The sequence below is a fragment of the Clytia hemisphaerica genome, unplaced genomic scaffold, assembly GCF_902728285.1.
Source record: "Clytia hemisphaerica strain Z4C2 unplaced genomic scaffold, Clytia hemisphaerica genome assembly, whole genome shotgun sequence".
NCBI classification, from domain to species: Eukaryota; Metazoa; Cnidaria; class Hydrozoa; order Leptothecata; family Clytiidae; genus Clytia; species Clytia hemisphaerica.
In genome coordinates, this window is record NW_027104280.1 from 388,076 (window position 1) to 414,351 (window position 26,276).

At 38.0% G+C, this 26,276-nt stretch overlaps 1 protein-coding gene across 2 annotated transcripts; it reads left to right on the plus strand.

Moving 5' to 3' along the window:
• On the plus strand, positions 1 to 26,276 carry LOC136816900 (cubilin-like). 2 transcript variants are annotated; one of them, XM_067073236.1, is made up of 42 exons: positions 1 to 118; positions 560 to 701; positions 1,199 to 1,237; positions 1,785 to 1,871; positions 2,265 to 2,442; positions 2,889 to 3,070; positions 3,366 to 3,525; positions 3,893 to 4,213; positions 4,441 to 4,782; positions 4,990 to 5,367; positions 5,617 to 5,964; positions 7,027 to 7,365; positions 8,301 to 8,466; positions 8,676 to 8,821; positions 9,110 to 9,620; positions 10,068 to 10,237; positions 10,563 to 10,756; positions 11,133 to 11,396; positions 11,930 to 12,158; positions 12,444 to 12,658; positions 13,081 to 13,219; positions 13,686 to 14,021; positions 14,455 to 14,805; positions 15,125 to 15,469; positions 15,919 to 16,106; positions 16,466 to 16,631; positions 16,926 to 17,092; positions 17,509 to 17,692; positions 18,418 to 18,616; positions 18,970 to 19,133; positions 19,341 to 19,709; positions 20,076 to 20,226; positions 20,408 to 20,589; positions 20,984 to 21,337; positions 21,619 to 21,984; positions 22,265 to 22,496; positions 23,541 to 23,680; positions 24,032 to 24,206; positions 24,506 to 24,663; positions 24,796 to 25,155; positions 25,295 to 25,488; positions 25,993 to 26,276. In XM_067073236.1, the coding sequence occupies exons 1-42, from the start codon at positions 42 to 44 to the stop codon at positions 26,149 to 26,151; spliced, it is 9,567 nt and encodes a 3,188-aa protein (XP_066929337.1). In that variant the 5' UTR covers positions 1 to 41; the 3' UTR covers positions 26,152 to 26,276. The 2 variants fall into 2 exon arrangements, with proteins under 2 accessions (XP_066929337.1, XP_066929338.1); XM_067073237.1 differs by lacking the exons at positions 15,919 to 16,106; positions 16,466 to 16,631; positions 16,926 to 17,092; ... (4 more) ...; positions 20,076 to 20,226; positions 20,408 to 20,589.

Sequence of the window (26,276 nt, forward strand, 5' to 3'; positions counted from 1 at the left end):
TGTTATAGAATTATTCTTTATTTAGAGCTAAGCAATAAGTAATGCTGCTAAAGTCTGTGTTACGAATATTTTTCGTGATTTTTTACATCACTCAATTAAGATGCGAAGACAAAAAAACGTAAGTTTACTATCCCTTACCCCAAGTACCCCAAAATAACTTCTTAAAATTTACAGCTCTGTTACTACGATCTTGTCTTAGTGTTATTTTATAATTTTGAATCTCCTAGTTCGTTTTTCCGGGTTTTTTTTCTGACTAACTGTCAGTAGCGTGGTGGCAGGGATGGGCAGTTACGGCGGATTTTTTAGGGGCGGCACGCCGAAAGACAAGGGTCGGAAACAGGCGCCTCTGATTACAAATTTTGGCACCTTTTACTTTTATACGCCTTAAAATTAACAATTTTTCAGCTAAAAAAAAAAGAAAAAACCCAAAAAATTTTGTCGAACGACCACGTGTTACATGCTAACCCTCCAATGCTAAACGTTCTTAACTCGAGAATGTTTGAAAATAACACATTGCGCGAGGCAGACCATACTGACTTTTTTTAACCTCGATTTTCAGGAACGCCCAACCGAAGATCTTAACCGATGATGGTCACATTAAATTTCAATCGGCCAAAAATCGGAATATTTCTTTCGAGCTGGAAGGTGCAGATGCGGACGTGCAGTTCGGCGATACTAGCATCAAACAAATAAAAAATTCCGTAAGAAAGAAAAATTTTTCCGACTTTAATCTAATTTCTTTGTTTAATTTTTAAGAATTTTTCTATTCTACTTTTAACTAGCCTATATATTAGGCCGTGGTTAGTGGATGGTTAAAGCTTCAAAAAAAAAGAAAAAAAAGTTTTTGACCACAAATATGCCCATAACCTTTGATCAAGAAAAGCTGAGACTTTGATGTAATAGACTTTTTTGCTCAGTTTGAAGAGCTCTATCACGTGGTATAGGTCTTTTTTGATTTTGAAAAAATGCGGTTTTTCAAGCTTGGTAACATTTAAATTCCGAATCAAAACCCTCAAATTGACCCAAAATCAATTATAAAAGCTTGGTCAAGGACATTTTAAAACTTTTTGGTGGCACTGGCCATGGCCTATATGTGGAGAGTTGGAAAACTTTATTTCCTTGTAAATATGAGTACACCGGCCTATTTCATGGTACAGAATTTTTCCTGGCATCGTTTTATTTAATATTCTTCTTACAGCTGGACAGTCATTCGTCAGATATCAAGAAACTCATCCAGGTAAACTGGCGCTGTGCTTTTTGTAATTCAGTTTTTGAGACTCTTTTTGACGACGAGGGAGATTGTCACAATTAAGTACCCTGTCGTGTGCAGAGTTACTCAGTTTGTATTGTATGAGCTTTATTTTTCGGTGTCATCCTGTGTGCACTGAGGGCGTTCGTTCAAAACACATAGCATGTGACCTCCTCATCTTGCACAGCTCTCCCTCACTCAATTGGATTGGCTGAACACCATGTATCTATTAATTATTTTGTTGTCCAACCATTAATTCTGCTAATGACCTGACTTTGAAATCACAGTCATTGTGTTTAATTATCGAGGCGTCTTTTCAACAAAATTCCTTTCTATTTGTGAGAATTTTACGACCTCAAAATGACAAGGCATGTTTTTATTCCGACCCAGGACTTCGCCTACAATTAGACCTACGACAAATAAAGAGTAATTGAGTAACCACGACACTTGACCATTAACTGGTAATTTTGGTCCCCAATAAAATTCTTTCGTTTTTCTCTCTTCAAATTTTTCACTTTCACTTTCGTTTTTACAGGTTGGAGAGAACCGCGCATGCGCCAAAAGTAATCCTTGTGGAGAAAACGGTGTTTGTGTGGATGCTTTAACAACCAATCAAAATCAGGTACTGAAGACGTCTCGTGAAGATTTCATTTCTCCATGTTTTGTAAAAACCTGTCCTGTTAATTCTTAATGAAAACGATTTTAAACCCTACCCGAATAAAAAAGTCAAAAGTAATTTTCTGTTAGTTGAGGCGTGGTTGGTCCAATTGATGGGCTTTACGTTTTTTATGAAAATATCCAAAATTTTGAATCCTAAAAATGTTCTTTACATGTTCCTATTTTCACCATTTTGTGAGTATTTTTGCTCTATTTTCCTAAGAAAGTAAGTGTTTGGGGACCCTACCTAAAGCCTTAAAATGCTCTTAACTCGTTCTTAACATTTTGGCCACGGAAGCCTTATGTTCTTATATATTTTGTTCTTAAAAAAACGGTCAGTTTTTCTCTCCCATCATAGGATGGTTACAGATGTGTCTGCAGAGGGATATACAAAGGCAAACATTGTGAGCAAACAGATCCATGTCTAGCTTTGACATGCGCCAATGGTGGAGAGTGCCAAGAAATTGGTGGGAGAGCTATTTGTGTTTGTTCTGCGCAATGGTTTGGTGCAACCTGCAGTGTTCCTAAACCACAAGGTATGACTTTTTTTCCATTTGCCAGTTTTAGTATATTAGTTTTTATCATATTAATAATTTTCTGATAATTTACGGATTATTCTTTTTTTCAAAAGATCTTCTATCTGATTAGCTTTAGCAAACATCATGAGTTAAGATAAGTTTTGTTCAAAACTCAGATCGTGCTCGAACGTTACGGTTTACCATCGCCCTAGTAGGGTTGGTTTTCGTTACGAACAGGAAGTGTTCAAATTGGTTTCGGAACGTTTCGGAGCAACGAAACGGTGCAGTTTCGTGATAAAAAAAGTGGAGCGAAACTGTTTCGATACGTTTTGCTTTGTAACGTCTTCATTTTGACGTTGACACATACAGTGTTTCGGAGCCGTTTCGTTTCGGAAATTTATACGGAATCGTAACGTCTGAACATGGTCTCAAGGTATGATATGAAAATTCTCAAATCCTTTCAGAATGCAAGTTTGTCGTCAAAGAGAAGACAGGCTTCATTGCGTCGCCTGGTTACCCTAATGGTTACCCTAGCAACATGGATTGTACATGGGACCTGGAAACAAGTCCAGGGATGGTTATGCAGTTAGTATTGGTGGTAACTGGTATCGGACTCTCACCTCAATGTACGACTGACTACCTTGAGGTAAGTTTCGCTTGAGTTCGCCTCCTGCGTTGTATTTTCCTTTTTTTCCTAACACTTTATTCTTCTCCGATTTGCTTTCCTATCATTTGCCAATAATTGAAGTTCTGAATGCTTAGCGTAACTGGTTACTAAATATTGTAATTTCGTAAGGAGCGTCTTGTTTGCGAGATTAATTATCAAGGTCTCGCTTACTTTGTCTCGATCACTTTCCTCTGCTTCTTTTTCGATCACGCTGTCTCACTCACTTTCTCTCTCGCTTACTTTGTCTCGATCACTTTCCCCTACTTCTCTTTAGATCATTGACGCCACAACCTCGCAACGCATCACACAAGTCTGTGGTGTGGTCCCTCCTCAATCACATTTCTCTTTCTCCAGTAAAGTTCAAATCAAATTCAAATCTGGACAAACACCAGTCGGCTTTGGGTTTAGTATCTTCTTTCAAGAAATCAAAAATGGTAAGACATGTTTATTATAGTTGCTTAGTAACCAACGAATAACCAAGAACTGAAAGAAAGTAGCTTCTTTGTGACAACGATGTATATTCCCCTTTTTTATCGGGGTAGTCGGGTTCATAATTCTAAGAAAATCGACGTCACCATTTGTTAAGTAAGCATTCAAAGAAGGTCGTCGTATTTCTGTCCTTTTGCTTTTTTTTCATCGTCCTGTCGTTTTATTACGAATGTTTTAGAATATTGCCTGAAAAACTTAAACTAACATGTTGAGGCTATTACGATCCGGATGACCCCTGATAGTTTCTTAAATAAATAGATGCTTTTCCTTCATTTTGTAAAAAGATTAAATGCGTACAAATTTCACTTTAAGAGCAATGTGGCGGACTTCTGGAAACATCAACAGGGCGGATCACATCAGAGGGCGTTAAAAAGCAACCATGTGTTTGGCTCATCGACACCAAATCAAGTGAAAAACTCTTCTTGAACTTACAAACATTAAACATCGTGAATGATGCTGGAAAATGTGAGAATTATTTGGAAGTGAGGAGTGGTTTGACATATGATGCACCTCTGGTGGAGAAAGTATGCCATTCCAATAGCTCCATGACCATCAAGACCACCAGTGGAAAACTTTTCGTGAAATTCGTCTCCAAAACTGAGGGCAATGCAATGGATGCGATCTATGATGCAGGTGGGTACTTTTCGTTTTCTATATTTTAATTTTAGTTTAGCACTACATAGAGAAAGCTTTTGTTCACGAGATTGTCCTTTGAGGGAGACACAATTGAATTTATGCTCATCTTAAGCTCATCTTTTAAGGTTTGAAGTATAGTAGAAAAATGCATAATTTTCATTCGATTATTTCGTCAAAATTCTTTTAAATCGAATATATAAGTTCACGATTTGTCAACAATTTAGAATGCGGTGGCATTATCGATCTCTCTGCCGGCCAAACGAAGTACATTCACTCTCCATTCTACCCAAACGCCTACCCAAGCAAACGACAATGTAAATGGGTTTTCCACGCGGACGAATTCCAACGCATCACTGTCCGCTTCAGTGATCTGGCGGTCGAATACCACGAGTCATGCGATTTTGACCGCGTCACTGTGGAGACTGGGGAGAGCATTCGAACGTTTTGTGGGAACGAGAAACCATTTGCAATGACGTCACATGGCAATCGAATGGTGGTGGAATTTCGGACGGACGGTGATGGGGATTTCAAAGGATTTAAAGCGAGTGTCGTGGCTGCCGACCAAGGTCTGATTTTGCTTTCTTTATTTAAAATTTTTATTTGCTTTATCTTACCAGCTTCTAAGACGCAAGTTTTTAAGGACACAACAGCGCTTTTCAATGTAACTCAAGACAGAGCTCTTGTGACTGAGTCACTAAAATCCAGTTTTCAATCTACTTTCTGCGTGGGTTGACATTGAATTTTCAAACTTGACTATTTTGTATTATCTTCAGATTGCACTGCATCATTCTACGGTAGCGAAGGAATCATCCATTCACCACAATATCCCGGTCTCTATGACAACCGACGAGATTGTTTGTATACCATGGTTTCAGAGGATTCAAAGAGTGCTGTTCAAATCACCTTCAACACCTTTGAATTGGAACAGAGTGAACATTGCGAAAAAGATTTTATTGAGGTTTACGATGGAGATTCTACCAACTCACTAAAACTGCTGACAGAACAATTTGTTGGTGGGCGTGTGTGTGGTGGAAGGCGGCCGCCTGTTATTACGTCTTCAACGCGCGTTCTTACTGTCAGATTCCGCTCAAATGAAAACACGACAAAGAATGGATTCTCAGCTAGTTGGAAATCGATCGCTACGACAAAGGGTACGCCATTCTTTCAGTTTATATTTTGATGATATTTACGTCGGGGTTTCTGTGTGTATAAGGATCGAGCTATGGAGAAATTGAATTATAAGTGCCGTTTGAAAAAAGCTTTATCAGCTTTAGCATTATAGACAATGTTCTGTATTCCATCCCTCTCACTCACTGAGCTCACTGAAATATGAGTGGAGTGCCTGGACGCTTGATTATTGTCAGATTTTCTTAAACTATTTTTAATTGGCTTTCTTTAAGATTGTGACGTCACCCTTGAGGAGAGTACTGGCAGTTTTTCATCACCTCTTTATCCTTCCAACTATCCAACAACTTCCAAATGTCGTACCAAAATCACATCTCCAGATGGACACAACATTCAAGTCTCTTTCAACTTCTTTGAATTGGAACTTTCAACCGAATGCTCAAAAGATTCTGTTGCTATTTATGATGGTCCTGATGAGAGAGCCAGACTTATCGGCAAATTCTGTGGTGGGGACAACCCAGGCAGGATGGTTTCCTCCGGGAATGCTATGATGGTGGTCTTTGATTCAGATAAAGATTTTGTTGACAAAGGTTTTTATGCAACTTACCAGACTGGAACCAACCGTAAGTAACGAATATACCAATCGCCTTGTGTGGAGACTGGATACGAGTTTACTAGCAAGGAATGACGTCAAAATGTCTGAAGTCGTTGTATTGACAATACCGAGTTTATGTATGTGTGTTTTTCAGCGACGGAGACGGTAAAGTTCTAATTTTGCTGGATCATGACCAACTGAGGGACGACGGTAAATCAGCACTTTTACCGTCCTTCGATTTTGCGGGTCAGAATTGCGGGTTTTCCAAATCGCTTCAGTCACTTTACCGTGCTCAAAAGTGCAAATACATAAACTAGCTCTTCTCAAAGAGTACGATTTTTGACGTCATTTTCTTTCAAATTCATTACAGTACCCTAATAACTCGACTATTCATGATATGCACCACTGGAGAGTCTTCTAATAACTTTTAAAATTTTCCACCCAATACGTCACTTAAACAATAGAAAAAGTGACTTATTAGGTGGAACAAAAACAGAAAAGTTGCATAATTTTGTGAAGTCAATGCAGTGGTACATATCATGAATACAGCTAAGTTAAATGTTCTCATTTTTTAGAACCTATAAAGAAAGGTTTCCTCTGATTACATCATCATGGCAGGTTTTGTAATTGCAGAAAACGGTTTTAATAATCTCAAATCAAATTTTCTAAAGTGCTGTTTGACAATGTCAAAGGTCATCTGTAATGACGATTTCATTAATTTTGCTCCGTGAGAAAGAAAGGTCAAATAATGACTTCCCATCAACACGATTACAAGAAAGATTAAGATAGATCGAGATCTCGCTAAGTAAGTAAGTCTGCAACCGCAGTCGGAGGCGACCCGAAGGATCCTTTTTCGATAGCTATCTACCCGAAGGTAGGAGAGGCACCACTCTTTCTCGCTGGATTGCTCCACTTACCCTTGATCCTTCTCTTAAATGCTGTGTCTCAAGGAGAGAGGCATCAGTACCATTTTGGAAATCTTTGGTATGACCCGGCTGGGGGTTGAACCCACAACCTTGTGCACCGTAGCCGGATGCTCTACCACTGCACTACGGTCGCTGAACAACCTTCTCCTCTCTTTTCTTTTCAGTATGCGGTGGAACATTGCAAGGACCGTCCGGTTTCATCCAATCGCCAGGCTATCCGAACTCTTACCAACCACTACTTGAATGCAATTGGTTGATCAAGGCCAGTGAAGGGAACACCATCTCTTTAAGAATCTTATCTTTCGAACTTGAACAATCAGACAATTGCCTCGATGACTCGCTTTCTATTCATGATGGTAGAAATAATGGAGGGGAAGTAATCGAGACATTATGTGGAACAGTAGCACCAAAGACTTTTCATTCAACCGGCAAATTCATCTTCCTCAAGTTCCGCTCAAATGCTAATGTGCAATGGAAAGGCTTCTCTTTACAATACACAGAAGGTTAGTTATCCTTTCTCTGTCGTTAGTTTGATATTCAAGGGTGGAGTACCTACTACTCAGATTATATAGTCCATAATGCTAAAATCTATTTCAAGTTTCACTGTATTGATTCGACTAATTTATATCTTGTAAGTGCAGATAGATAGAATCACAAAGTGCTCATGAAAATTCGGAAAAATTCCACGAGTGAAATATTAGGAAATAGAGAACTAACTTAACGGACACTCTAAAAGGCGGACACCTCTGATTAGCGGACAAATTTTTTCGCACGAAATGGCCAAATACCTTATTTTAGCTCTCCAATTAGCGGACATTGAATATCAAACGGGTCACAGACGTCCAAAATCGAAAAAAAAAATTTTATATATTTTTATTTCAAGCACTTATTATTCAAATTATTTCCACAAACTTCCAGTTTTCCCTTGACCCATTCAACGAATTGTGTACTTTTCAATTTTGGTGTTATATTTCTAGATTTTCTTTTATCGTTGCGTATGGCCTAGTGTCTACAGATAAGTACTTTAGACCCCAATTTTGTATTTTTGACACCCTATTTTGTATTTTCGACACCCTGGGATGGCCTAATTTCAAAATTGGAACTCCGAGATCAAAAGTTTCTAAAAGGCGGACACTTATAATTAGCGGACACTAACCCCTTTCCCCGCTAATTAGAGGTTCCACTGTATACGGAACAAAATCGGCGGGAGAGTTTCGAAGAACTCGCAAACTCTACAGACTGTAAACTCTTTTCGACAAAAAATTTTCTTCGGCTTTGGGCTTTTCTGTTAGATAATAGTGATTTGTCTTAGACTATAGCATAGTCTATGTTTCATGCTGGCACAAAATTTAGCGAATGCAGTGTAATGTATATTTCGTTTCAATCTATTGTATTTCCAAAATTCAGTTATATTATAAATAACTCCGTTTACTCCTAGATTGTTCGCGAGATTTAACGGCGCGTGACGGCGTCATTCTTTCGCCGAACTATCCACAGAATTATCCACCAAACAAACAGTGTACTTGGAACATCAAAGGAAACACTAATGACGTCATCACCATCAATACGATGGCTTTTGATATGCAAAAAAGTGACGACTGCAGGTGATTTCCTTTATTGATAGTATTTCTCTTTCTTGACTTTTGATGCTATAGCACCCTAATCATGTTAAAAATTGACAAGTTTTCATTCAAAATTCCATAGAATGGTACGAAAAACTGCGAGACTCTATAATCGACCGATCACCTACCGCATTTTGTCATGGCTAAATTTTCGTTTTTCGTGACTTGTTTTTTTGTTTGATATTTCTCAGTGCGGATTCGCTCTCCATCAACGGGCGAAAGTTTTGCGGAAATACTGGACCATCTGTTACTCTACCCACTGGATCCGTTGTCATGACTTTCAAATCAGATGACGTCATCAGTGAAAGCGGCTTCAAACTTAACTACACCATTCAAGGTAAACTTCTTTACTTCTTCATTCGTTCATTTGTTTATTCATTCGTTCACTTCTTCATTTGTTCACTTCTTCATTCGTTCACTTCTTCATTCGTTTACTTATTCATTCGTTCACTTATTCATTCGTTCACTTATTCATTCGCTCACTTCTTCATTCGTTCACTTTTTCATTTGTTCACTTCTTCATTTGTTTATTCATTCATTCACTTCTTCATTCGTTCACTTCTTCACTCGTTCACTTCTTCATTCGTTCACTTCTTCATTCATTCATTTGTTTTTTCGTTGATAGGTTGCAGTGAAGATTTTTTCAATGATAAGGGTACATTTACATCACCAAACTATCCAGCAGATTACCCGAATCGTGCATACTGCCTGTGGAGAATCCGTGTGTCTGCAGGAATGAAAGTACAACTCACTTTCCAAGACTTCGCATTAGAAGGTCACTGCGATCGGGATTCCGTCACTGTTTATAACGGTTATTTACTGACGTCACCGGAAGTCGGAACTTACTGCTCCACACAACAACCTTTCACTTTGGAATCGAGCAGCAATGAAATGACTGTGCTCTTCAGAAGCAGTTTCAATAGAGTACGAAAAGGTTTCAAAGCTTCATACAAAGCAATCAAAGGAGGTTGTGGAGGGCGGTTGACGGGCGTTGAAGGCTCCTTATCTTCACCAGCATTTCCAGCAAATTACCCGCCCCTGTCATCTTGTGAGTGGACGATTGATGTCAACTCAACACAACGCGTTTTCATGACCATTTCTCCTCTCGCTTTCCCTGGAACCGACAACAATTGCAGGTCAGTGATTTCTTTCGTCCTTTAGTGGCGAATAAGTCAGATAGTAAAAAGCTACTCGCTTCAGATGGACACTCTTCTTTTCCGTGTGGAAACCACGTCAGCGTGATCAGAGTAATTCCCTTGAGAGTGCTTTCCATGTGACAGCAAAAAAGAGTGTGCAACTTAAAACGAAAGGACTTTAAATTTCCAGTCCATATTCTCATAGCGGGTTAAAAATGACTTTTTCGTTGGAGGATGAGAAGAAGCCTTAAAACAACCTTCGTTGAAATTTGTTTATAGAGTGTTTGAATTCTAGCTAAGCGTAAATTTTGTGGTAGAGTTTTATGAAAAAACAACTAATAACTAATCAAGACTTTTTTCAGATTTCCCTTGAAAGGTTATTGAGATTAATCACTATAATAGACTTAACAGGTTTTTAACAGAAAATTCCACTCATTTTTTATACAGCGATTACTTAACAATCGCCGATGGTGTCACTTACAACGAAATCGGAAAATTTTGTGGCTCTACAACCACCATCGTACAATTGAACGTCACCGGAAGTAAAGCCGTCATAAAATTCGTCAGTGACGGAGATCAAGTTCAAGGAGCAGGATTCAAAATTGATTACAAACTTGGCAAGTTCTTGAAGTGTTGTTTTTAAGCCATTTAATAAAAAGTCCGGATGTGTTGACTGGATCGGCTCACCGAACAGAAAGCCTTATTTTGAAATACAGTTTCAAAATTTTTTAAAAAGCTTAAACTAAGTCTTGCCAAAATCTGAAACGAATACTGACTTGCCAAAACAGATCCTCGGCAGAATTAGTTCAATTTAGGTATTCGGTTTTTCGGTTGTGAAATTTCTTCTGTCAAATCAGCACTGATCATGTTTGATCATATAGAAAGAACATATCACATAATCCTGTCCAAAATTTGGTTTTTTAACTTGTTCACTTTTTACAGTGTGTGGAGGTGAAATCGAAGTATCAGGTGATGACGTCATCTTTACGTCACCGCATTATCCAAACTATTACAAGTTTGACGAATGTGAGTGGTTGCTAAGGACCACACCTGGTAACAAGATTCATTTGCGATTCGTGGATTTCTCGGTTGAACGTTGTGGATCAGGCTCATCTTGTACTTGCGATTATATTCAGGTATTAGTTTAACCTAGAAATCAAATCTATTTTCAATTTAGTCGCTAGGATTGTTTCTAATCATAATTACTTTTAAAAATTTTAAGCGACTCTTTATTGCCGTCAGTCGTAACTTAGTCTTGTGATTTCGGGCTTGGTTCACGGTTAGTAATACGCGAATTCGCGGTAGAAATAAATCATGAGTAATCAGGGCTGATTGTGCCACTATAACGGCTTCCCGTTGGTTAGACTCAAATTTCCAAAATTTAGACCAAGAGAAAGTTGTTATTAGCGCCAGGTGGTTCCTGTCGATCATGAAATCACACATCAAAAGACGTTAAACATTGTTCTGATCTCAAATTCCTTACTCATCCAAAAAACGTCTTCTTTTTTATAGGTACACGACGGTTCAGATATGAACACAGGATTGTTAGGTCGTTTCTGTGGCAACAGCATCCCAGCAAGTCTGTTCTCATCTGGAAATGAAATGTTCGTCAAAATGAAGACCGATCAATACTTCCATCAACGGGGATTTAAAGCTATACTTTCAACGAACACTGCTGCTTGTGGTGGTCGGTTGCTAGGTTACGAAGGTGCAATGGTATCACCACTCTACCCAAGAAATACACCACAGAACGCTGATTGTGTTTGGTCTATCAATGTATGTTTACTCTATTTTGAAAGTGAAATTTTTCATGAAAACTATACTTTACTTGGCTGGCACACAGATATCTAAGCCCGAAGGGCTAGATTTGCAGCTTTAAGCTTTCTCCAGCAAAAAAAAGTGAAGCTAAAATTTGACTTTTTAAATTTCGTGCCGATGGATAGGATCTAGCATTTTGATTGTTTTCGGAGCGCGATATCAAAAAAATTAGGTGGCAAACGCTATTTCACATCTCTCAAACCGGTGAAATTGCATATTTTAGTCACGTGACTCTGGTAGGAAATCCTTCCAAAGATGAGCTTCACTTTTTGAACAAAGCTGCAAATCTAGCCCTTCGGGCTTTACAGATATCTGTGGGCTGGCATCGTTCAATTTTGAGGACGACAAATAAGGTCTCGCTATTGATATACCGTGATAGGTGAAAATCTATGAAGACATTTTCAAATTGATTTCCTCACTTCCAAGGGTTAGAAAGGTAATCTAAACATTCCTCTTATGATATACATGTATGACATGCTTTCTCTCCACAGACATCTGAAGGGAGTTTGGTCTCGTTTGCATTTGAGACAGATTTTGAAAGCGAGGCTTGTAACAACACTTACATCAATCTATATGATGGACCTTCCACGGCAAGTCCTTTGATACGGAAAGTGTGTTCTTTGGAGAGTACCCAATCAGTGAGAAGTTCCTCCAATGAAATGACTGTCCAATTCGTCACCAACGAACCACATAATGGGTTCTCTGCCAAATACACCACAGGTAGATTGCAATTTAGAAACGTTTTAATCCAACGGGGTATATTAAAGTTATGCTGGTATTTTGAGCTTGTTTAAAAGTCTTTATGTTTATCAGGACTGTATCTTTAAGCGGGAAATCCACAATTATGGAACACAATATTTGAATTTGAAGAAGTGATTCAAATCGATTTCTTTGAAAATTACACATTTTTTAAACTGAAAAAAAACTTTTTTCATTATTTGTTAAATTACCCCTGAAAATTACTAATAATAGTTGATGATTGATTCGCTGTTATATTTCTTTCAGGTTGTTTGAATGTCATGCAGTCCAAATCATCCGGTTACATCGAATCACCGGGCTACCCGAATTTTTATCCGGAAGACCTCCAATGTCAATGGTTGTTCGATGTTCCGGAAGGCAAAACGATTTCTTTTGTGTTCGAGGAGATGGATTTAGAGGCGTCCACAGTGGAATGTTCTGATTATGTCGTCATTTTCAACAGGGAAACTTATAAACGAGCCGTAAGTTGTTTTACTTGTTGTTTTATATAATATGCTATTCTATCGGATGGACTAAAAATGGCTAGGTCGTAGAAAAGATGTCACGGAACTCCAGGCTTGGTCCCCTACTAATATACGTTTCTATCAGGAAAATTGATGGTTCCAAGTTAATTGTTTGATTTTCCGAACCAAACATCATTTTCGACATTCTTCCAGCCAAAACTTCAATCCTAAACTTAAAGATACTTTACTTTTAAAAAGGTTTTCGATTGTTTTCACAAGGTCCAAGGCCAGCCAGCTTGGCTATCTAAGAGCTGAGTGAAACCTTGGAAGAAGCCGACGCCTTCACTACTAGGCCATCGCTCCCTAGAAATGTTTCTATGTATTATATATTATACCATCAAGTTTTCAATCTCCACAAGAACTTTCGTTCTTTCTTATAGACGGATAATTTATGCGGACGTGAATTACCGGACAGTCAACTATTAAACTGGAGACAACCGGCCGTCCGGTTCATCACGGATGGCTTCTTACAAAGACATGGCTTCAAATTACGATACTCTATCATCGAGCATGTACCAAGTAAGTTTTCCTTTAAAGTATTCCTAGATTTCTTACAATAGTTTATCGGAGTTTTTGATTTTTCTAAGAGAGCGATTCATTGTGGGATTGTGGGATTGTTTCGGGAGTATTACAATATAAATCTCTTAGGAGAGAAGGAATTCTATTGTAATACTCCCGAAACAATCCCAAAATGCATCACTTTTTTAGAAAAATCAAAAACTCCGAAAGGTCTATTAAATCCTTTTTTCTTAGATATCACAACCATTTCTTTTCAAAAGATCTATACAATGGTTCTATAAGTGGTTTCATAGCCTTTACTGTCGTCCCCTTACCTTATTTGTATTCTTATGTGTCTAAACAGATCTGGTTTAACTTTTAGTTTGAGGAGGCAACGGTACATTGGTACTGAAAGTTCTTTTTCTCTTGACCACCTTTCCTCACCCCTCCTCAGCTATTTAAAAATATTTGTTATTTTAATTTTTAGTTTGTGGAGGCAACTTGATCGCTACTCAACAGAATCAATACATCACAACACCAAACTTCCCGCAAGAATATCCAAACTTGAAAGATTGTCGATGGGAGATCACAGCAGAAAGAAAAGATTTACGTGTTTCTTTACAATTCGTGTCTTTCCATTTGGAAGCCTCTGGAACGTGCAATTATGATTTCATTCGAATCACTGGTGGTGAAGAACCAATCACGTTGTGCGGATTTCAATCCAACGTTCCGAGTATCCAATCAGAAGGCGAGAAATTGATTGTGGAGTTCGAATCAGATTATGGATTCGCGAGACCTGGTTTCAACGCTACCTTTACTTCAAGTGAGTTTCATCCTTCTTCTGCTCTCTCTTGTGAATGATTTTTGACTTGCCTCCACACAATTAAATTTGATTGAAAGCATTAGGTCTGTTTCTGTGGTATCTATATGTGAAGGAATTCAAAGAATTTCTGTCCAACTATCTTCTTTCAGGAGATTTGGATGGCAGAGCAGCATATGCATTCCGTTCTTATTAGGACTCGTCAGCACTGCATACTTATATTTATTTATAGCATGACCATTTGGTATCACCATTTGCTCTACTCTCTGTAAATTGTTGTATCTAGATTTTTTCGATTGTAAATTTTCGAAACTTAAATTTGAAGGATACTATAAAAACATACATCCCCGTACTCTTGGGCCATAGGAGGTTGAGGTTTAGTGACACCGCAGCAAAGCTACGGTACGACGTACTCACTTTCTCAATTTCACCTTAGTGTGTGAGCAAGAGATGATAGCAACGAAGGGAGTCATCAAATCATTCATCGACCCCACCACTCAAGAATATTCCTCAAATTCTGACTGTCACTGGTTGTTCAAACAACAAGGAGGAATTGTCATCGTCAACTTCAAATCGTTCGATATCGAGCTCTCCACAAACTGCTCCAAAGATTACGTCGTGATTCAAGATGGTATCCAAGCTACGTCACCGGTTCTTGGCAAGTTTTGCGGTAATGAGCTTCCGGATAGGGTGAATTCAACGGGACATGAATTGATGGTGACTTTTGTGTCGGATGGAGAGAAGAATGGAAAAGGTTTTGAAATCGAGTACGAAAGATACATCGAAGGTGAGAGTCACCTTATTTCTCTCTCTTCTTTCTGTAAGACCTTCCAATGATAACCATGGAGTAAAACTGTAAGGTTAGGGTCATCAAAATGCTTCTTGTTGTCCTTTCCTTACCATTTTTCATGAGAGCATCTTTAGTTCAGAAAATCTGAATTCTATTGTCTCAACTATCGTTGGATTGAATTTATTTGAGAAAATAACACAAACCTTTTAAAAGCCAAAGAATACCCTCAGATCTCAGAACAGAGAAGATGGATCCTTTTGGGGTATCGCTCGGGGAACGTTTAGTTTATTATGATTTTTATGCTTCGTTCTTTCAGGATGTGGCGGTAAAGAAGTGTTGACAGATGCTGGTGTGTCTTATCAATTGAAATCACCTGACTTTCCCAACAACCTTCCACAGAATACTGAATGTGAGTGGAATCTGGAGGTACCGAACGGATATGCCATCGATTTCGTCTTCAACTCGTTAAACTTCTCCAAGACTTCTTGCGATGAAACCTTCCTTGAGCTGACCAGTGGTGAGAAGACGGTCAAATATTGTGATGGTGAGATTAAAGAATCTTCACCTGTCTTCAAAAGCAGTTTGAACACCATGAAAGTTCGTTTGAGGACTGGACAAACTGGTTTGGATTACAATGGATTCTCTGCGACTTGGAGGATAGGTTAGTTTCATATTTTTTTCTGATTCGATCGAATTAAAGAGTGTCATTAGGCTCGTCGAAATGGTACTTGTTGTCCTTTCCTTGTAATTTTTCATGAGGGCATCTTTAAAGGAAATCATTTGTTTTTAAGTTATGTAATACGACACCAACCAATCCTTATAAGAAGTTAGGTTTTCCAGCAACATAAACAGATAGAGTCGATATTTTACGTGGATAGCCCAGTAATCTAGGACTTTCAGGCAGTCTTTCGATTGTTTTCACGGGGTCCACGGCCAGCTGGCTCAGCTATCTATGAACTGAAGGAAATATTGGAAGGAACGAATCCCTGGTTTGAAAGGCTGACGCCTTTGAACACTTGGCCATCGCTCCTTATACATATTAAGGTAGAACTGTCAAGACAATATTCAAAATACTCACATTAATAGAATATCTATTCCTTTCTTTTGAAGGTTGCGGTGGAGTGTTTTCGACGTCCAAAGGAGTGATTGCGTCCGCAAATTACCCGGACACTTCGTACCCAGACTTCTTGCATTGTATCTATTCCATCACCGTCCCTGATCAACATAAACAGGTGGTCTTACATTTCGACGAGTTCATATTGGATAATTCGGATCAAACATGTAGTGACTTTGTCAAGGTTGGTTGGTTTTTTTAAGTACACCGGCATCTACAGGATCAACGAGATAGAGATTTAGGGACGTTAATGGGTACACTGTCTTCTACAACACGAATCTAAGACAGAGAGGTTTTTTCAGCACCGATATTCTTTCTATCTTAGTCATCAAATATGAATAGACTGCAGGGGTATATATACAAGATCAACACGGCTTTTCCCCAGCATCAATCCGCTCGCAACTTCTTTGTCACTTTGATGGAAGTTCAATTATGTAAAAGAAAACTTAAACATAGCACATGTATTACCATAGTCTAAACTACCATTTTTAGAACCCAGTCGTAAAGATAAATAAAAAGATATTCAATTCGTTTCCTTTCTAGCTATACGAAGATAAAGAACGAAGTGATTTGATTGGTCAATACTGTGGAACCCAGACTCCTTTCTCAATCAAATCATCTAGTAATCATTTGGTTTTGGAGTTCAAAACAAACGGAGTGAATTCTTCCAAAGGATTTTCTTCCAATTTTTTCACGTCCGATGCAACGGGTAAGCTTGACCAATTGATGACGTAATGTTTTATAGGGAAGCATCCAATGAATAGAACTTTAGAATAACTAGAATTGAATAGAACTTTTTTTGTATATTCAACCCTTAATAATACTTAAGTTGTGTCTAATTTTTATGATATGACTTATTCCATCTGCCGGGGAAGATTTATGTCTGTCTGTCTGTCTGTCACTCTTTAAGTCATCTTGTACCCTGGTTCTCATTACCTACGTAAATCATGTAAATCATGTTCAATTTCATAGCCAACACTTTGAAACTTATTATTTCTTTTAGCATGTGGTGATGATTTACAAGGCAGTGGCGAAGTTACGACACCTTTCCATCCACAGAACTATCAAAGTGCTCGTAAATGCGTGTGGCAACTAAACAGTGTTGACCAGCTTGCAGTTGAGTTGGATATCAAAGATTTCGACCTCCCTGATTCCGTTAACTGCACCGAGGTTTGTAGTACTCATCCACTAAATGTTTTCTTTTGATAAGTACTAGTTCAGAGGGCCCACTTTTCGACGGCCCTGCCTATTCTTGTTGTGAATTAAGGTGGGCAGAAAGTTAGCTGTCTAAAGTCAACGGGTTGCCGTTTTTTGACGTCTTTTTATTGAAGATTTTAATTGACAACTTTCTTCCCACTTTTCGTCTACTCTAATAATAGAAATAGTTAGGGCTGAAAGTCCTGAAAGGCCCCTTTAAACCAGAGCAATTACAACTGATTCGCTAAAATATGGGATTTTGTTTTTCTGTATCATTTCTTCAACTGAAATCGAAATTGATTCTTACAATCTTTTTGTATTTTTGAATGATGGAAAGTTCAGGTTTACTCGATATATTGCATCTACTATTTGGTTTTCTCTATTTCCAGGATTATTTAGAACTACGTGATGGGGATTCTGCAACTAGTCCTGTGATTGGTCGATATTGTGGATTGAATTTCCCCAAAAAATTGGTTTATTCTGCGGGAACCGCCATGCGATTGGAGTTTGTTTCAAATCGAGACAATAAACGAGGAAGAGGCTTCAAAGCTACATTCAAGTCCAACCACAAAGGTTATTTTTTAACCTCTTGTCATTTTTCTCTAAGGTACTCTAGTACCCCCAACTGACCTCAGACTTCGCCAGTTTATCGCTCTCTCTCTTTTGGTATAATTACATGTTATTTAATGCCTCCTGTGTCACCCGGTGACCCGGTGGGGCCCGCTACCTCCATAAAATTTGGCTAAAGTTTTTTTTCTGGTAGGAAGAATACTTACTCAGAATACGATTTCAGCCCCACTGGAAAATTGACTTTGTTTTCATCTTTCATCTCAAATTGCTCTCCAAAAACATCCCCGCTGGACTTTTTGACCTGGGAACAATGGAATTTCTAACCCAATAAAGATTTTGATAGACATTTTTATCCCAACTGTGGGAAGAAGTTCCACCGAGGCTGTGAGACAGGGGTGTTTTTATGTTATACCTTTCGGTTGTTATTTGTAGAGCTAGTAGCCTAGTTAACTAAGCCCGTATTCACAAGGCTTATGGCAATATGGCAATATGGCGTTTTTCGGCGCTTTAAAGATTTTTTATATTTACTGATTTTAAGTTTGCCTTGGAATACAGTTATTCAGTCACAACTTAACCATCAGATTTATCCAAGTGACTGAATCAAACTAGCTTAGATTTCTAGGCTATAGAGCTAGTAGACCTCCACCCAAATCAATAATTTTGTATCGTGAAAGCTGGAAATTAGACTGAATGATATTCACATTATTTTCTTTATTTTCTGTAATCAGGTTGTGGTGGAGAGTTATTTGGTTCATCTGGTTTCATCTCCTCCGCGGGTTATCCTTCTAACTACCGTGAAAGTGCAGAGTGTGTATGGACCGTTAAGTCACTTGATCCTACACACCAAATACACTTTACCATCCTTGATATGGATATCGAAGAAGGAGATGATGCGGATTCTTGTGATTATGACTACCTAGAATTCATGTGGGTCTCGATTTGTTTTGTAGCCTCTTTAGAAAAAAAGGTGTGTTATCCTTGTCAACAGTCTCTCTCGATGTCAAAGGCTTTTGAGAAAGGACATTTCAAAGTTAGACAAACCATAGACAAATAAACAAACAGTGTGATCTCCCATAAATCGAACCTCTCGAGTTCGAACCTCCATAACTCGAATATGTTCCTTAACTATAAAAAGTTATCTTGCCTCTTAAGTTTTCGAAATGTCTTCCTAACTGTCATAATCATTATTACAAAACAAATCGATTTGATCAATTTCATTTTATTATGATTCGATAAATTTCACTATAGTACTATAGTACACTTTACTTCATTTTTCAAAGGGATGGAAGCACAGAGGAAGGTCAACTTCTCAAAAAAATATGTGGTTCGTCTTCCAATGGACAAATCATTTCCACATTCGGACCTTCAGCTCATTTGAAGTTCGTCTCTGATTTATCTTTTACTGGAAGAGGTTTCAATATTAGCTGGGATACCAACTCACATCGTAAGCTTCAGTACCTCCAAAGTTTTTCTGTCCAAGAGCTTACCTCCTTTCGCAAGAGATAAGCACAAAATTCTAAACACAATCCGAGATTGCGTGAAAAATAATTTTTTCTTCAAGATTTTCAAAGCCAAATTCATATTCGAATGCAAATAATTCTAAAAACTGATCTATGATGCAACTTTTGAACCACAGATTTTTTCTTTTCAGAATGTGGAGGAACATTAGAAGGAACAAGAGGTGAAATCAAAAGTCCAGATTATCCACAATCTTATCGTTCAAACGGACATTCTGATTGTGTGTGGATCGGAAAGCTCCCTCAAGAAGGGTTCGCCTCCATCACTCTGACGGATTTCAATCTCCCTTCCTCAATAAATTGTTCAAGCGATAAATTAATCATTCAAAATGGACAAAGCATTGACTCACCGATTGTCGCAACTCTCTGCGGAAATATGTCGGACCTTGATCATCGGGTGTTTCCGTTAAGTGGATCCCATTTCCGTATTCATCTCATCTCAAACAGTCCGGTTGTCGCTGATGGGCAGAAGTTCTCTTTGACCTACACTCTCTCCCAGAGTGGTAAGTCTTTGATATCCTTCCAGTTATCTCGGAAGAAATCTGTTTTAATACACAATATTGCAACTTACATCGAGGCCTCATTTTCTGAAATTCATATTTTCTTTCGTTTGGGAATGAAATTTTACAGAATTTGTGATCTTAATACTAGTGCCAAATATTAACATTCTAATTTTGAGTTATTGAATTTTTTGGTGAAATCCGAACAATTTTATTCTCTGGTCTGTAAAATACACCAGTGTCCGAGCGAAGTCAAATAATCAAACAAAATTTATTTTGTTATATATAAAAGTGGTATAAGGGAAGGTGATTTCGTCATCTACTTTGTTTTCTGATTCTCTCATAGAGCCTATTTATCTGTTCTTTTAGCCTGTGGTGGCATCTTGACAGATGACGAAGGGGTCATCACTTCTCCAGGCTATCCGAATAATTACGATGAACATAATTGTTATTGGGTTATTAAAACATCACCTGGAAGTAAAATCATGTTGTACATTGAGGATATCGACATCCAAGACTCGTATGTTCGGATTGTGTTTCAACTTTAATGTCAACTGTAGCTCTGTCAATCTTTGTTTTTTCAGGTCCCGTTTCTAAAGATCAGTTATTTTTTTAAATTCTTTCAATTCTTTCCCTAAAAAAAAGATGAAAACCCATTGAAGTAATTACAATCAATTATTGAAATTTCCTTCTTTTTTCAGGTGCGATTATGATTATTTAAAGATTATTGATGGCACTTCTCACCAATCTCCAGTCCTCGATAAATTGTGCCACACTCACATCGACAAATCCACTTATCAATCTACTTCCAACGCTCTTTCCATTCGTTTTGTGGCTGATGATTCACTCAGTGGAAAAGGTTTCAAGATCAGATACAATACCGGTAACATGTTTGCTTGTTTGTTTATTTGTGTGCGTTCAACGTTGATTGGTTGTGAGTGACGTAAAATCATTAATTGCAACGTCACTTGCAACCAATCACCTGTCAGGTCCTTGATATAATGTTAGAAGACGTTTCTGCTTCTATTTATAAATATTTCCCAGCATGTCATACATAAGCTGGTTGATTTGAGTTGTTTGGCAAAAAAAATTCAATTCATCTGATTCCTTTCTCACTGTTTACAATCAACTCGTTGACTCAACTCGTTTGCTTCACCTCACGGATGAATCAAAGCAAAAGCAAAGCAAGCAAGCAAAGCGTTGACTATCATACACATTAGCTGCTATGACCTTTAATTACCTTCAATATCACCAAGCGATCTCATTTCATTGTTCAGGTTGCGGTGGCATACAAAGAGGACGACGGGGGTTCATCCAATCACCTGGCTACCCGAACGGATACGCTGAGAATCTGAAGTGTCAGTGGATTGTTCAAGTGCAACCTCATTACAGCGTTAACATCAAAAAAGCCTTGGTCAGCCTCCCTCCACCCACATCCTTCGGTTGCAACAAAGACGTTATCTTCATTCGCCAAGGAAATTCATCCAGTGGTGAACTCATCTTACAACTGTGTGGAAATGAAGAATATTCGGACTATAAAACCGGGTACAACCAACTCTTGGTCGGGTTCGAATCGGATTCGACGAATGACGGATCGGAATTTAAAGGAGCTTTTTCAGAATATGACACAGGTAAACATTTTCATCTTATTGTAGTTTTTAGAGAAGCTTCCATCATTTCAACTTTCTAGTCAATTAACTTAATTTATTCAGACGGAGGCTTGTGCTTGTCTGCTTCGAATGGGCTACGAGTTTATCGTTTTTCGTTTTTCTGATCTTCTGTTTTCTAATATAGAGGCTTTTCATGGTTTTGTTAAGTTCCATAACTTCCGGAAATTCGAACATTTGCTTCAATAATGGTGGAAATTAGATAACTCAACAAAACATGAAGAACTATCACTCTTTCTTTATAGTCTGTGGTGAGCACATCAAGAAGTTGGACGCGACCAAACCATTATCTGGTGTCGTCTCGCTTAAACCAGATGGCGGTTATGATTCAAGTGATCTTTGTGAATGGGTTATCGAGTTTCCAGCAGGAAAGAAAATCTCCCTAAATACAAAATTCTTCAATTTGGAGACTGGTTACCCAGAATGCAACTTCGATAAACTCGAAATCAGGGATGGCAAAGATAACAATGCACCATTAGTTGGGAAATTTTGTGGAGAAACTAAACCACCACCTGTGCAATCGTCCGAAAACTTTTTATATATTCGTTTTACTTCGGACGCTTTTAGGAGCGGACAGGGTTTCGAACTTGAATACTCTGAACAGACAATCGGTAAGTTGCCAATCTTCTGACAATGAATGCGTTTTTCTTTCCATTTTGACTCTAAGAAGTCGAAATTTGCTCTAAATTTCTCTTTTTTTAGTTGATTATCAACAGTCATTGGATAAAGCCATCTAAGTCACTTTGATCACAAACGTCTAAATTCTACTCTGAGGATGTTTGTTTATGATGGGTGGGACCAGAAAAACTCCAAAGAAGTCTTTAAAATGACATTTCTGGTGAACTTCGTGAAACTCTGATTTAACTTTCCTCAATCTTTCACTTTTTCTAGCTTGTGGAGGAAGCTTAACAATCGAAGAATCAACCATCTTAACCAGTCCTAACTTTCCTGAAGATTATGGGTCCAACAAAGATTGTGGCTGGCAATTAAAAGCGGCGCCAGGGAAACACATTGAAATAGTGTTTAATGAGATTTTAATCAGTGAATCATTTTTCTCTTCATGTTATGATTATTTGTTGGTTTATGAGAATGGGCAACCTGACGAACATTACAGACGAACAAGGTATCTATCTCACTGAATAATCTGAATCGCAGACCTCTATAGATGTTCGATAGACTCGAAATCAGGGGCCCAAATTAGGGATGGCAAAGATAACAATGCACCATTAGTTGGGAAATTTTAGACCAACCCGCATTTTTTTCGCTGGATGATGAACAGAAGCCTACTTTATGAACCATTAAAAAGTTGAAACTATTTCTTTATTTGTTATTACCTGAATAATAAAACAAGAAGCCCAGAGGGCATGAAGGCCCAGCAAATAAAAGTATGAACTGAACAAGACTTGAGTAGCAGAGGGGATTTGAACCTGGAGTCGCTAATACAAGCCATAGACGCCTTAGACCATTCGGCTATCTCTTATTTACAACAATAAGAAATAATTCATAATATTTAAATCTTATATACGGAGATGTTTTTTTCCTAACACGTGAACAACTGAACTGTTCACATGATAGAGAAATGTAAAAACAACTTTTTTTAAAAAGAACATCTTCCTAAAGAGAAGAAGGTTTGTTACGGTTTGTTACATTGTTTTTCTTAAAACACACTACATCTGTTATGTTCTTATAGTTTTAATAGTTAATTGTATTTTCTCCTTTTATGTTTTTAACCAATAAAGACGATTTCAATTGTTTTTTATTCTGTCAATCATGTTCTAACAGCCAATCAAATCCTTCACAATCTGAATTAGCCTGTGCTTGAAAACGCCATATATGAAAACGCGTATCGCCTAGTAAATTGTTACACACTGACACCGGGCAGAATGCTAATGAAAGGCCCAGTACGCTAAAGCTAGCTGGGCCAATGATATATTCAGAGTTCACTTCAAAGGCTGAAAAAAAACAAAAGGAGGAGATTCATTGACCAAATGTACAATTGTTGCCTATTTATAACCCCTTCCCATATTTTGACCACTCTTTCAGTGCCTCCCAAAGTTGAATTATGCAGGTGGAGATAAAGTAATTCTTGTCTAGGATATAACACTTCACAGGTTTTGTCTCTTTTCGAGATTGTAACGAACATACATTTTCCTGTTTTCCTCTTCAGATCAATTTGCGGCACGTCACCACCCTCCGCCATCACCTCCATCAGTAACTCCCTATATCTTCTGCTTCACACTATCGACAAACCTTTCTTTTTCTCCGGAACACGAAAATTCAATATCACTCTCAACGTCGTAGAAAAGGGTAAGAAACAAGGATATTTTCTACCCAGAGTGCTTTGCCATGTCTACCAACTTTCCTGAATCCATTCCAAAAAACAAAAACAAAAAAAACCAGCCTTCCCTCCCTGTTGTTGTCTTGAAGAACATTTTTTTTCTCTGAGTGGAAACAATAACGTTTTGTTTTATTGCACTGTGAGTGTGTGATGCACATTTGAAAGAAAACCCATGGTCGAAAATGCACATTTTAGAGAAAACCCATGGTTGAAAATGTACATTTTCGAGAAAACCCATGATTGAAGATGGATCAAATTACAAAAGAGATTCCCTCCCTGAAAAATTAATCAAATATTTTTTCTTCTCAACTTCACTATAGCATGCGGCGGGGAGTTCAAAATCGGGGTAAACGAGACCAAACAATTGACCTTACGAAACATCCAATCAAACGGAAGCTGTGAATATCTTTTCAAAGCACCTGTTGGCAAACACGTATCAGTGACCATCAAGTCAATGTCTCTTGCACCAAGGGAACAGGATGGAGACTGTGCAAGGTGATTGTTTTTCCGCTTTCTTGGAAATTTATTTTGATCCTTTATTCGAAAACAGGCCAGAAGAAATGAGACATATTTGACATTATAAGTTTCTGCTAACTCTAACGGTGGCAAAAGCTTTTCTGGACCAACTAAGTTTTCAGCCAAGAATTGGGAAATATTGAATAATTTTTTTTTCATTTATCGATTCGTTTTCGAACAATCTTTTAGTCTACGAGGGTTTCAAATAAAGTTTCCCCTTTTGTCTCGCTGATTTTGGCCAGTCATACTTTACTTTTCACTGATGATTTTCTTTTCAGTAATCAAGTTTCATTGCGAGACAGTTATCGGAGCATGGATCATATTTTCTGCGGCGAAGAAACAACACAGTTTCGTGGAACATGGAATTCTGTTTTCATGACATTAAAAGAAACACAAATTTCGAATACCTTAGAAATCGAATACTCGACACTCGAAAGTAAGTTCCAGCCCATTTGATTTTCAAACTTTCTAGACTTTTCTCCCTTACAAAGATGTTTATAGATTTTATTTCTTCATCTTTCATTTCTTATAAATCTTCACTGGATTATAATTTTCATTTCTTTCTTAGATTGTGACATGAAATTCACCGGAAACAATGGACTTGTGACGTCACCAAATTATCCATCCACATACCCAGACCATTTGAATTGTCGTCTCTCGATCCAGGCTCCTGTTGACAAAGTCATCTCCCTGTATCCTGTTGCTATGGATACGGAATCATTCACCGGACGTTGCATCGATAAAGTGGATATTTATGACGGAGATAACAATGAACCTCAAAACCGCTTCTCCAATGACACATACTGTGGAAGAGTTTTATCTCCATCATACACAAGTTCAGGGACACAAATGTTGATCACTTTCACATCCGATTATGGAACGAGTCATTCAGGGTTCGCTTTCACGTACCTCATACATCCTCCACAAGGTAAAATACCATTCGGCCTGCCTGATATAATTACTTCTTATTATTGTTTTTGTACTTCCAAAAGAAGATGACATATAAGCTCAGGTGTTGGTAAGTTTATATTTCAATCTTGATGACATCACTGTTTCTTTCGTTTCAGAATGCGGTGGTGAAATCACCGGTACCGAGGGAGCATTATCTACACCGAGTTACCCATCATACTACACCGCCAACTTGACATGTACGTGGAATATCCGAGTGGGCGAAGGAAAACGTATTCAAATTAACGTGCTTGATTTCGAAAGTGAAACTCCTTCAGCTGGACAAGACTGCTCCAATGTCGATTATCTACAGGTGAGATGTCTTCAAAATGGAACATGTTTAAGCCAAGAGAATTTTTTGCGCCATATTTGGTCATTTGAGAACGATATGAGAGTCCCCAGAGGACCTTCACTTCTCGCATTCAGGCAATAGAGATTCGAGATTCACGCAATCTCTGTTCGTGCAGTCTTCCGCTCATGCTTCCCTTGTCTGTACAAGCTTTTTCCTCGACACCGTTCAAAGTGTGTTGGGATAGAGGTTTAGTTTAGTTTTTTTTTTAATTTTACGCATTCACGCGAGTAGAAAAGCCCATTAACGCATTCGCACAAACCGCTAGGGGGTGGCTTTATAAGCTATCTTTCTTCGGCTCTCCTCGATATTATCCACATTGACGTGGCTTTAGAAATACTTTAAGTTATATTTGCAATGTGTTTCAATTTTCAAATATATTTCTTTTCGAGGAAAATTGTTTCAAGTGGTCTATTATATTAAATCGTTTGTTGTTTGTTTCAATTTCAACTTCTTTTCTCTCTTCAGTTCACCGACCAGAGTACTGGCCAAACGATGGGTCAACACTGTGGCACTTCAGAACCCGCCCAGCGTGTGACGACATCAAATACTTTACAAGTGAAATTTCTTTCAAACTCCGAAATGAACGATTTCAGAGGGTTCAGGCTGACCTTCAAAGAAATTTAAGCCCTTTTGTTTATATTGTACCTTTTTTGCATAATTTTATAGTTAAATATTTTTAAGGAAATTTTGGATTCTGCTATTTTTTATATTCATATTTTTTAAATTCAATGTATCTTGTTTCGTTAAAA